This window comes from Hevea brasiliensis, chromosome 3 (genome assembly GCF_030052815.1).
Source record: "Hevea brasiliensis isolate MT/VB/25A 57/8 chromosome 3, ASM3005281v1, whole genome shotgun sequence".
Lineage (NCBI taxonomy): Eukaryota > Viridiplantae > Streptophyta > Magnoliopsida > Malpighiales > Euphorbiaceae > Hevea > Hevea brasiliensis.
Genome location: NC_079495.1, coordinates 116,733,087 through 116,746,423, shown reverse-complemented (window position 1 = coordinate 116,746,423; position 13,337 = coordinate 116,733,087). Strand labels below are relative to the sequence as shown.

Genomic DNA, 13,337 nt, shown 5'->3' with positions numbered 1-13,337 from the left:
GAGGGATATTTGGTGCGTAGTTGGGCACGCTTGGAGGAGTAAACTAACGAGTTCGGTTTGACAGGAGAACCACTCTTGATTCAAGTGTCTAGATTGGTGCACGTGTCAAAGGGAAAAGGCTCCACAGTTTATATATTTATATAAATTAAAATTGCAATAAATTTCAATTTTCAAAGAAGCATGTTATAAAGACGAGACATGGAATTTGATGAATTTTACAGGAAGTTGCAGTATGGTAATGAGAATGCATGACTCTGAATGATCTTTTTCCTTGCAACAATGGTGCTTGCAAAGTATCATGAACTTAGAGAGGAGAAAGCTTTCTCTATCTTGAGAGTTAAAAATAAGAATCCAGCAACCGAAATAAGCAGTCCTGCAAGCATAATCACCACCAGTGCGTGCATCGAAATGTAGGAGTTAACGAAGAACACAACTGCAATGGAAGCACTTTGCCAGACCTTGAGTTGCGCGAATGCTCCTTCCTGTCCCAAAAAATCAAAATCAGAACTTGAAATTACAGAACTGCTTACAACATTGGTGATGACTTCCAGAACTATATCAGCATCAGCGTACGAATGTACAACGATGAGTAGTGTTCCATGTTCTATGCAGATGGTATAAATAAAAGTATGATGCGCCTGATGTATTTTGAAATTATCATATTCTCTCTTGCAGTTAAAGACGACGACTCGTCAGCTAATCCAGATGCATAAGAGTTTGATGATATGCTCAGAGACATGACATTTCAGAGGACAAATCACTCAGAAAAGAAAATAATAACAGGATAGAAGCATACCATATCATGCTTGAAAAGTATTCCAAGCAAAGCACTAAGCTGTGTATTTAATACTCCGTCACCAATGCCCAACATAGCTGCCATGAGAAGTGGGTACATGACACCAAGTATTCCACTGGCTAAACTGAAATGTAAAGGTTAAAATTTTATGAGAAAAAAATTATATTTGAATTAAATATTCAAAAAGGCTTTAGGTTCCACTAATCATTAACCACCAGAATATTGCAAAAAGAACATGGCAAAACCTGTATTTTAGCAGAATCCAGAGAAATACAACAGCATGAAGAAAAGCTCCAGCAGATACTATCCATGTGATTGATGGAAGACCAGATGTAAGTCGACCAGCAGTGAGTGAACACTGAAACAAATTCCAATAACAAGCTCAGACTACACATCCCCATCTTTCAATCAAATAACATATTAAAAATGAAACTATTCGGAACGGGATTTTTCACTTCGAATAAGCATGGAATATTAAGAAATTTAGTTCCTATCATACATAAATTTAGCATTCGCAAATGGTAGTAGCATCTCTCAGGAAAAGATCTATTTTAGTTATCAAAGATTCAAAGGCAGGCTCTCAAAGAATATCCACATTCATGATCAAATAGGTTTAAAGTTTTCATCTGTTTTAAGATGAACATTGTTGTCATCAACATAAAGAAGCTACATAACAATAAAGTTATAAATGCTTCTTAACAAATTTTTGCAATTGCCAAAACAAGAATATGAGATAATCTCAAAAAATAATATAAGAAACATAAGATAGAATGAATGTTTCTCTTTCATCTTTCTTGTGAAGGAAATACTAGTGAGGAAGTTCTTTGCTTATTTTACAATACTAGCTAAGAGTATGCTCCTACCAAATTTGATGCAAATCAATGAACCAAGGTACCATTGCAGTTCAGTCAACAATGTTGGTAAGAAACTACATATTCTTTTATTTCCATACTTACTATGGCATCAAAGGCACCATACACTGCCATTGCACCACCAACACCAGACACACCAATTGCTGGAGTTACAATATCCTTGGTGAATGCAGCCCTAAAATGGAAGAAATTTTTTATTCTTAGTGATCAAACACACAAATGAAGGAAAAGGATAGTAGAGAATTATCCATACTCAGCTATTCCAGACATTTATTTTCTAACTGTCACAAGAATAGCTATAAGAAAGTAAATGTCTCATGTTAAATATATACCATACAAATGCTTGTTGTAATCCTGAATATGCAATCAGGGGAATGACCAGTATCATCCGAATGTCAAGCAAAGGAGTGATAACTGACTTCGACAGTGATATCAGAGAAGAACATATGTTGACAGAAGAATTTTCTAGTCCTTCCTCTCTTTTGGCATCCCTTTTACTTAAGAAGCACATTAGTATGATTCCTAAGGTCACAATGCAAAGAAACACAATGAACAATAATGTTGTGCCACTCGTTCTTCCTTCCTGCAGCAATGAGAAAGAAAATCATATCAGAAGAAATCTTTAATCCTGCATCTAAATTAGATTGGCAACATATTGAAAGTAACAGAAGCTTATTTTCTACACCCTACCAGCTAACAAAACATTTATGTTATTATATATTCTTTGACATCAAAGGCAGACAAGATCATTCATCCTCAAAATTGGCTAAAATTCTATGTGATTTAGATTTCATTACTTTCGACTGGCTTCTGTATCTTATTGAAACAAAAACGAGATGCAAAAAATAAACTAAAAATATGTTGGCAGTTATTAGATAAGTTATTACATGGAAAAGGTAAGTAACTAGAATTCAAAAGTAAGTATAACAAATAAAGAATTTAAAAGAACAGTTCACCAAACAGTAAATGGATAATAGATGAAAAAGCAGCACATACCGTTCCATCCCTCAGAATAGCAAGCGAAATGAGATTTCCAACAAACTGAAAAATCCCAAAAAAAAAAAAAAAGACAGAACAATATCAGTTCTTGACAACAAAGTTTAGCAAATTAAAATATATTATTAAATAAATTTATTTTCACTAAGTATAACGCAACTTTGTCTTCACACAAACAATCCCAATCATAAACACACACAAAGGCACCTGATGGCTTGCAAACATTCCCCAAAATTCTCCGTTGAAGTCACCAATAACAGTTCCTTCAAGTAAGCGGTAATCTGCTGCATGACTGCGTGCTGTGGAAGTGAGATATGTACCCTGATTGATCATAACAGTGTTAGGCAAGATGTTTTAGTTGCACAAATTATTAAATAAAAAAAGAGAATTACAGAATCCAAAACATGCACTTGGACCTGTCCAACCCATATAATTGAAGCTGCAAATCCAAGGTACAAAGAAGCTGGTACCATTGTATACCTAGAGAAGAAAAGTTTAATGGTAAAGCATTAGCAGGAATTAGGAAGATTCAATCAAAGAATTCAGTCAGTTATTTCCAGTAGTTGAACATAACTGATTTATTTTAAGAGCTTCATATTTAATTTTATACACACATAATCAAATCCTAATCAGCTCTTGAATTTGCTTTAACCAATTGCTTCAAACCACCAAAAGCCAGTACATTATAAAATATTCATCAAACTTTCGAGGATATATAAAACAAATCATAGAAATTTTTTAGATTATATTAGGATGAAAACTATACAAGATATGTTTAACCATTCGCCAATAAGGTTGCTTCTCAGACACCTTTACAGCATAACTTCTCAGCTTCTTCATTTCAGATATGGGAAAGAAAATGTCACCATAAAAGTGGAGCAAAAATGCAAATGCAAGAACAAAAATGGGATACTACCAGTTTTCAACAATATAGTGGCTGATTACCAAGTAGGCATCAAATTAGCAGCTATGAACAACCAGTAACCAGTAGTCCCAAGAACCATAGCATTCTTTGACCCCAAAAACCGAACCACCAAAGACGAAACCAAAGAGAAAAATGTGAAAGAGAGGTACAATATCCCCAGCGAAATTGTACCCAACCCCTGTTCCTGAAAACAGAAACCAAATTCACATGTGAAAACCAATAGAAACAATTCAACTCAGCAAATACCGTATTCTTTTCTCAATGGAAATAAAAGTCTATTGCAATTCAACAAACGCCACGAACAAAACAACTCACAGTATTGACTGTAGTCTCCAGATTCTGAGCAGCTCCATAGGCGAGGAAGACGAGCAAAAACGCAGAGCTAAGAATATGAATATCTCTGGTATGATTCTTGGGCGTGTGAATTCGCAAATTATCAACAACCAACGGCGCCTCTTCGTCTCTGGCATCCACAGCGGCCATTTTCACTTTCTCGACTTATCAATTCAATCAATCACGGAATCGATATAGCTGTTAAGTTCAAATAAAAACCCTACAGAACCCAGGATCAACGAAAAGAGTCCAAGAGAATGAGGTCAAAATTGGAGGAGCGCCGGCTGGAATCTTGAGAAGTAGAAGACACATAAAAGAGTTATGGGATTTTAAGTAATTAAATTAAATGGAAATTACTGCATCCGTCTGGTTGCAGAGAAAATGTATGAAAATGAAAAGATCCCCCTGATTCCTTCATTTTGCTACGGTTTGCTGGGAATCAAATGAAGTAATAAAAAGTCTTCGGATAAACTGAAGCATCTGACGATGATACAGCCTGCGAAAAAACACGACAGAGACAATTTTAAATTTTTTTTCTTTTTGAAACAAGACGACAAAGACGATTGATCTAACACATCTGTTTATTATGTAAATTACTATAAAGTCCGTGAATTACGCAAAAATTTATTAGTTAACCCCTAACTATTTGAAAGGCAGTTGAAATGTCCCTAAATCCTTGTGCAATATTCAATTTAAACAGAAAGAACAGATCGAAATGAATTATTTCAGAAATTTAGTTGAATTTTTATAAAAATTCAATTTAGTTCTGTTTAATTTTATATTTTAAATATTATAATTTTTTTAATTTAATTTAGTTTTGAGAAAAAAATTTTTAATTAAATCGAATCGAGCCAAATTATTTTTAAAATCAGGCATTTAATATTTAGGGTTAGTATATATATTACTCGACCAAAAACTACTTTCCTTTCTTCCTTTATTTTCTTCTTCGTCTATACTATTTCTTTTCTTCTCATTTCATCCACAACCATGACTTGTCTTTTACAAATTCATCCCCAACAGCCACATTGCCTCTTTATTCTCCATCTAGTTGTGTTTGTTCGTTGTTGTGTTAGCCTTTTTCCATTATTCGATGTTTGTTCTGTTACCTCGATCCTCGATTGCCATTGAAGTCATCTATCTGTGTTGAAGTCATTCTCTGCTGGTTAAAGTACTATTCTCCATCTAGCCTTTGGGCCCCATCAATTAGTTACCCTATTTGGTACGCATAGATTTGAGGATTTCTGTTTTGCTTTGATTATTTGCTCTATTTTGCCTTGATTTGAGTATATATTCATGTTTGCTTGGATTTACATAGTTTATCTGCTTCATCACATTCATGGGGACATGATTGCAAATAATTCAACAAGTGATCACATTCCCCTGTATACTACTACTCTAGCTTCATTCAACAAAGTGTTACTTTATATTGTGCCCGCCTTTTTATGCAAGCCTACTTTAACTTAAGCCATCAATAGCTATTTGGAGCAATGAGTGTGTGTGTATCATCTTCATATTTATTTATTTATTTATTTATTTATTTGTTTGTTTCTTTGTGGTTATATAGCTTGATTATACCATTTCTTTTAATTTTTGTTAAATTGGTCATACACATGGATACTCAAAATCAGTGTATTCCTTGTTATTGTGCAGTCCATTCTCTTATGCAACTGTTGGGTCTTGTTTGCTCATAAATATTTTATTTTTCATTTGTTAAAAAAAAGTGGCAAAATTTGATTTCATGGTAAACATTTTGTGAATTTCATATTAATTCAAATATTACCTTTCTCTTTATTCTTTCACCATCCTCCTATGCAACTTTGTTCTTCTAGCTTTCTTGTTTCAAAATAAGGCCCAAATAAATGGCCTAGGATAAAGCTCAAACCAAGCAATCAAACCTAATTCAATTTCTCTTTCAAATCAATTTGATTCAATTTATGTTTTAAGCAACTTCGATTATTTTGGTTTTGATTTTAAATCGAACCTATCGAATGTTCAACCCATAACAAAAAGTGAAAATATCCTTATATTTTTATACCCTTTAGTCCAACCTCTAATTGCACTACAAATCTCGCTACATAACTAGCAAATGGATGATTATCTAAGAATTTCTTTTCCATTTCTCAAGTATAATATTACCAAAAGCCTGCTTTCATCAAGTAGAATATTGTATGATATATAACTAGGTTAATTGCACCATCCATTTCTGAACTTTAGGGATATTTTTAATTCCATCCCTAAACTTCAATTTGTTAAAATAAAATTATTTAACTTCGTTTTAATTGCAATGACAGTCCTTTAAACCATAATTTGGTGTGAGCTCCGGTGACTTGCTTACGTGTCAGTCCAAGTTATTATTTTTAAATGAAAATAAATACACATCACCCAAATCCTCTCTCTTATCTTTCACTCTAATAGTAGAAAGATATGGGAAATCTTATGTACATTGAAACATGCAACCCATTTACACCTTTCTTTTAATTTCTACTCTAGTTAATAAATTTCTTCCTTTCAAATTTCGAATCCCTTCCTCATTTGTCCCTTGCTATTTTGAATCCCTTCTTCCATTCTTAAGGATCTGCGATGATGAATTTAGGAGCTCCAACATGCACTTGCAACATGGAAGCTGAGTTGCGTACTTCTTGCTCAGGAGGTAACCCAGGAAGACTTTTTATGGTTGTAGAAATTACAGGGTAAGTAATTTTGATTTTATGGGATATTTTGGGTTTTTTGTTTTAAGTTAATTGGTGAAAATGGTAATGGCATTTTTGTTTGTTTAGAGTAGAGATCATTGTGGGTTTTTCCAGTGGTTTGATGATCCAATCCCACTTCGATCGAGCCAAATTATTTCTAGACTGCTGAAAGGGATTGATAAAGAAGAGAGAAAAGTTGAAGCTACTAAGAGAAATGGAAGAAAATGGAAGGTGGTTGCTTGGTGTTTGATAATGTATATCTTGGTTGAGAAATTCGGATGGGGAAAGTGAGCCTTTGGTGCATGTCTTTGCTGTGAGGTGAAGTTGGAGTGTTAGAGAGGTAGTGTTTTGTTAGTTAAGTGTTTTTGGCCATTAGCAGCAAAATGTTTTAGAAGCTGAAAGTTGTATTTACCTTGATTTTAAATTTGTGAAACTTGTATTATGCAAAGGTTAAATGTGCTACTGATGGTGCAATACAAAATATGTAATGAAAAATTTGGCTCAATATTTTATGGTATTTTATGAAATGATTGAATTGTGTTAAATTATATTTAAACATTAGTTTGAAAATTGTAAATGGTAAACAAAAGCTTGAATTGATGTTTTTGGCTTTGTAGGAAATAAAATGATATATGTAAAACTGAAACTGGTTTGCAAGCTACATTTGCAATTAGGTACCATTTGCCTTTTCATTATAAATGCAGAAATTGATATTCAAAACAACATGCCAAAAGAAGTAATGATCAAGACATAAAATCAATAACTTCATTAATAATAATATTGTTTGTGTCAAAAAATGCTTCGCACTTGAAACATTCGCGGCATGTATAATGATTCACAGTTGAAGCACTCTTAATTACTCATATCCTGTGACCATACCATATCTTGTGAGTAACTAAAAGAGGATTGCCTAAAATATATCCATAACCAGCAATTGCCAATACAAAATCAAAAACCCAAAAAGATGGACATAACTATATCATATGAACACATTATCAAAAACAACACCCAAAAAACAAAAAGTTTTCTAATGCTATGTCCACAAAACACATTTCCATTTACAATCTACATTCAAAAAAGTTCCCTTTAGCTGCTATCATTTCCATGGCTTCTTCTTGGTGTAACACCCCTATTTGCATAGCCTGGTATATTTCACTATTTCAGTGACCGGTGTCGGTCTGGATAATTAAAAGAAGTAGAACCACGTCTAAGACACCTAGTTAAGCCCTGAACACAAATAATTAGTAATTATCAATTAGTTAAGTATAAATAAGAAAAACAGAACATAAGAGGTTAAATGAGCCGAGAGTCACAGCGATAGGTGACCTTCTCGGGAAGGACTGCGAGGTCGATTTAAACTCAAATTTCGAACCATAAAATGTGACGTTGCGATCCTTAGGACTATTGTGAACACAGTGGAAAAGAGAAAATCACGAAAAAGAATTGTTAAATCGGTCAAATAATTAGGTCAGGAATCCGGAAGAAATATTGAATTATTTACAAACCGGGTCGAACCAGTGAGGGGCAATTTGGTCAATTGACCCCTGGAGCTGACTCCTGACCTGACTGTCAAATAAAATTGGAGAAAAGAAAATTTTGAAGTCGAAAATTAAATTAAAGAACTAATGAAAAAATAAATTAAAAAAAATAAAAAGAAAAAGAAAAAGTGAAAAAGTTATTACATCATGCATGACATCATGCATGATATAATAAACTTAATAATAAAAAAAATTGAAATTTCCATTGGATAATTGTGAATTAAAGTAGATTAAAAATGCATAAAAGAAAAGAAAAAAAAATAAAACCAAAGTTGTCTTCCTCACCCATATTGCCGTCTCTCATCCCTCACCCTTTCCCTCACCAAATCCTCCATGAAAGCTCACTTTTGAGCTTGAAGACAACAAAATCCTACCATAGAAACTTCATTTACCATAACTAAACTTTGTTTGGGCAACTAGAAAAGAAGGTTCAAGGAGAAAGAAAGAAGAAAGGAAGAAGTTTAAAGAGGAAAAAATTCTGCATAAAGGTTAGTAATCTAAACTTGAAGTTCTAGTTGAATTAATTGTGTTTATAGTTGAATAAACCTAGAAATATACTTAAAATGAAATCAAAACAACTTTGGAGGACTATATGTGAATTTCAGCCAGCCATAGATGTATGAGAATATGATGTGTTTTGAATGAATTAAAAGTGTATGTAAGCTTGAATGAGTTGAGAAATGGTGTTGGTATGCTTGGAATCAATTAAATGTAACAAATCAAGTGAATTAAGGTTTGAACCTAGGGTTTTGGAAGACAAAAATTGAAAAATTGGTCAAATGGTGTGTTTGACCTAGTTTGAGCTGAAAAATGGTTATGTGTGACCAATTGTGGTATGTTGGAAGTATGGGAATCAAGTGGAAATTCGGATTGGTTATGGGCATTCTGTAGGCAGTAGGACCAAGGTCCTTTTCAGGGATCAAAACTAAAAATTTATCAACCCAATTGGTGTGAGGACAATTGGGAATGAAACTAGACACAAAATGACACATTTTTCATTTAGGAATCATACCCAAAAAGTGACCATAGCATAGTGAACAAATTGCCAAATTCAGAATTGAGTGTTCTGCCCTGTACAAAAATGACCAAATGAACAGTGTTCATTTGGCCATATTTTGGGCTAGACATGTCCAAATGATCTGAAATTTTACTAGTAGAAAGCTAAGATATAGACTTACAACTTTCATGAAGAATACAAACCCAAATTATGCCCTTAACCAAGTCATTTGGCCACCCAAAATTGGTGACCTAAAACTGCCAGAACCAGTTTTGGTGTCCAAAAAATCTGGGTTAGACCAATCCAGCCAGCCATGTTCAAATGGCTATAACTTGAGCTACAAAACTCCAAATGGAGTGATTCAAAAAGGGAAATAAAGTTAAGACAATAAGGAACAATTTCTATGCAGAAAACTTAGCCAAATTCTAACAGTAACATAACGAATGGAACAGTGCAAAATAGGTCACCAAAACTAAAAATTTGAAAGTTTGCCTAAAAGACTTAAGTTTTGAGAAAATGACCAAAACCAACAAGTTTGGTAACCAAAATGTGGTATGTGAGTATAGTAGGATTTTCCATACCTATTAAGCATAAGAAAGTCAATATTTTGACTTGAATAGTATCGTGAATAGTAACTCCGAAATGAAAATTTCCAAGAACGTTAGTTTAAGCATATTTGGGCTAGAATTAAGTATTTATGAATTAATTATTGGATTTATTGTGAGATAAGATACTGAAACACTATAAATTGCGTGTTTTGGCTAAAAAAAAACTTGGAAAAGGATAGGGCAAATTAAGTCAAGGCCTTGAGACGACTCACATCAGGTTTGTGCACAACAAACTTAAAATTCTTTATTTCTACTTGACAATTCTTGAAATAAATGTTGTGAATAATTTTGATTATTGTGGCTTTGAAGATCTTATTTGAAAAATAGTGTGTTGCCTACTTTGTAAATGAAAAGTTTGAAATGAAATATGATTTGTGAATTGTATGAAATGTTTAAATAACTTGATTTAAATTATTTTTTATTCACACTTGGCATGGCAATATCACTATGTTCCTCCTCCATTTATAGGGTGAGTTTGACTATATTCATCTCTCTTTTGCTTCCCAGTCAGGAGGTGAGTTTGGATGAGTACTTATTAGCTAGCTAGCCACCTCCCTCATTGATTTCGATTAGTGGGGTGAGTTTGTCTTGTCATGGTGTACAACACGGCATGTTTGGAAATTTTGTGTCATGGCCTAAGTTGTGTTATTGATTGACAACACTATGATTATTAAATTGTTTGATCAAATTTGTGTTATATTAAGCTTTGAAATTTATGAATTGCTATAATTGTGATTTGAAAAATTGTGAAATGTGATGGTGACATTTTTGAATTATGAATTGTTTATAAATATTTTATATTACGCATTTTATATTTTATTGTGCACCACTGAATATTTTTATACTCAGCGATAGCTTTCTTTGCTATCGCAGATAGAGACAAGGAAAAAGCAGTAAAGTGAGCTACTGATTTTTGGGACTACACGAAGGCTTTTGTACAGGTATTTAGTTATACCCTTGTAGTTTATTTTAATGTAAATAGTTTAATGTCATATGTATTAATGTAAAGTTGAGCAGTTGTACAGTAAATTGTAATAATGTTATTTTGGATTTCCTTTTTATAAATTAATATATGTATTTGTAAATGAAGTACTATATGCAATGTGAATGAATTTGTGAAGTATTTTGAGATGACAAATTTTTGGTTGAGTTATGGAATTGAATTAAATTGTGTTGACATTGAGTTGTTTTGGGTTGGGAGTTGTGGAACAATTATTGAAAGTGTTTTTTTTAGGTATTTGAAGAACTGTTTTCTCAAAATACAAACGGCACTCTGCCGAATTTTTTCAAAATTTGTGAACAAATAAAAATGGACAAAATTTTTTACTAATTTTGAAACTTCAATTAAAAGTTTTTAATTCATACTAAAATGCTCACTACTTCCAAAAAGTAAGAAAATGGTTCTAAAATCCCTTGTAGAGTACTTAATGAGTTATCAGTAGGTGAAGTTCGGTAGTTCATTAGGTATTATACGGGATCATGTTATGCCTTACAGAGGGGTAAGGTGTGACACTTGGAGTGTGCATTTCCTTTGTTCCCTTTAACTGCTAGTAATTTCCCTTTGTCCTTCCCTACCACAGTTGATTCTTGTTTCTTTGAGTTGCCTTTGATTGGCCCATTTTTAGTTGCATCAGTTGTGGTTTGCTGTGAAGGTGAGGTCTGCAGTGATCTAAATACATTCGCATTAGTCATGGTGTCTTCCACATTACTAGGTACCCTTATAGGTCTCTGACTTGAACCCTGATAAAAATATTATTGCATTAAGTGACTTTTCTCATTCTAATTAAAATACACAAACAACAATTTGTACTCTAGGACTTACATCCATCATCCATTACACTGTGGTAGATGATGAAATAGGTGTAGCCTTTGCATTTGTATCAGCTGTTCCTGTTTTGCTTGACTTTGCATATGATTTCTTTTTTGTTCTCTATAGTCAATAAATTAAAAGTATCAACTATCCAAATGAAAAAAAATTACCATTCCCAATAAAATATGGACTGAATCTTTTGATTTCTTACAGAGACAATTGGGATTTGCTCCTGTCTTAATGATTGTCCTCTAGTTGATGTCTTCCTTATACACTGGCAAACCAAAAAGAAAACTTTCTTAAAATGTGAAGTTATATTGCAAACAAAATAAAAGTTATATTGCAAACAGATGAGGAAGGGATTCGAAATTTGAAAGGAAGAAATCTATTAGCTAGAGCATAAATCAGAAGAAAGCTGTAAATGGGTTGCATGTTTCAATATACAAAAGATTTCTCATATGTTTCTACTATCAGAGTGAAAGATGAGAGAGAGGATTTTGGTGATGTGAATTTATTTTCATTTAAAAATGACACCTTGGACTGACACGTAAGCAAGTTACCGGAGCTCACACTGGATTCTGGTTTAAAGGACTATCATTGTAATTAAAATAATGCTAAATGATTTTATTTTAATAAATTAAAGTTTAGGAATGGAATTAAAAATACCCCTAAAGTTCATGGATGGACGGTGCAATTAACCCATATATAACTACTTTCCACCCTGCGTTTATCTTGTGTTTCATTTATCAAATTCTTTTAGATTAAAATTCAGATACCTAATAAATGGAAAAAAAAAGTTTATTCTATCGGAAAAATTAGCATTCAAGGTAACTAAACTATAGGATCATTCTCATCTCCAGTCCAAGAAAACCAGTAAGCATATCCTCATATAAAAATGTTAATAAAATTGAGATTTGAATTCTAAAAAAAAAAAGATAGAACCTAAGAATTAAAGGGGAATAGTAAAAAAAAAAAAAAGTAAATCTTGAGTTCGAACAGTGCAAGAAATGAAGGGAGTGACAACAAAGAGAATGAAATCAAATTGGATATCCAAGCTCAAGGCAGGAGGAGTTGAAGGTGATAGTCGAGAAGATAGAGACGAAAGGCTTAGGTATTTTGATCAAGACTTGGATAGTCCGTTAAAGGAATAAAGCCTGGTTCATTTCATGGACAACATTGCACTTGATATGTGGCACGAACATAAGAGAATGGCCATGGGTAGACCTAAGGTTTTAGGTAGTTATGATGGATTGGTAGTGGAAGGTGGTGGAGATTTAAGAGAGAGAGACAGAGAGAGAGAGAGAGAGAGAATGCAATTTAACGGAGAGAGAGAATGCAAGACAATGTGGGTATTTTGAGGATAAAAAATTTTCTCTTTCCTTTAGATCTAGCCATTAACTTATAGAATCATAAAAAATAAGATAAAATGAAAATAAAAAGATAGAAGCACTAAACAATAGAATTTAAAAAAAAAAAAAGCCAAGACATTTAATTGCCTTTTAAATGTTTAATGACCAACTAATAAATTTTGATATAGTATAGGGACGTTATAGTAATTTACCCTTGCTTATTTTATAAAAATTATAAATTTAAAAATGCAATAATTTAATTTTTAAAATTTTATTTGGTTAACTAACACAGAGGAAATTTAAGAATATAATAAGAGTTCTTTTTAGTTTTAAAATTTTTATTTATTTTTTTCAAAATCAATAATTTTTTAAAATATTAAATTTAGAGATTTTTGAAAACCCCTAAAAAATACTTTAGTACTT

The 13,337-nt window shown here is 32.7% G+C and overlaps 1 protein-coding gene across 1 annotated transcript; it reads right to left on the bottom strand.

The window, feature by feature from the left end:
* Positions 1-103: 103 nt before the first annotated feature.
* On the bottom strand, positions 104-4,491 carry LOC110672881 (UNC93-like protein 3). The gene is made up of 10 exons (XM_021835802.2): positions 3,905-4,491; positions 3,610-3,773; positions 3,081-3,144; positions 2,872-2,985; positions 2,665-2,709; positions 2,001-2,251; positions 1,753-1,843; positions 1,042-1,154; positions 797-920; positions 104-482 (listed from the first exon to the last, which is right to left on the bottom strand). Exons 1-10 carry the CDS (start codon positions 4,070-4,072, stop codon positions 297-299), a joined length of 1,320 nt encoding a protein of 439 aa, XP_021691494.1. The 5' UTR covers positions 4,073-4,491; the 3' UTR covers positions 104-296.
* Positions 4,492-13,337: the final 8,846 nt, after the last annotated feature.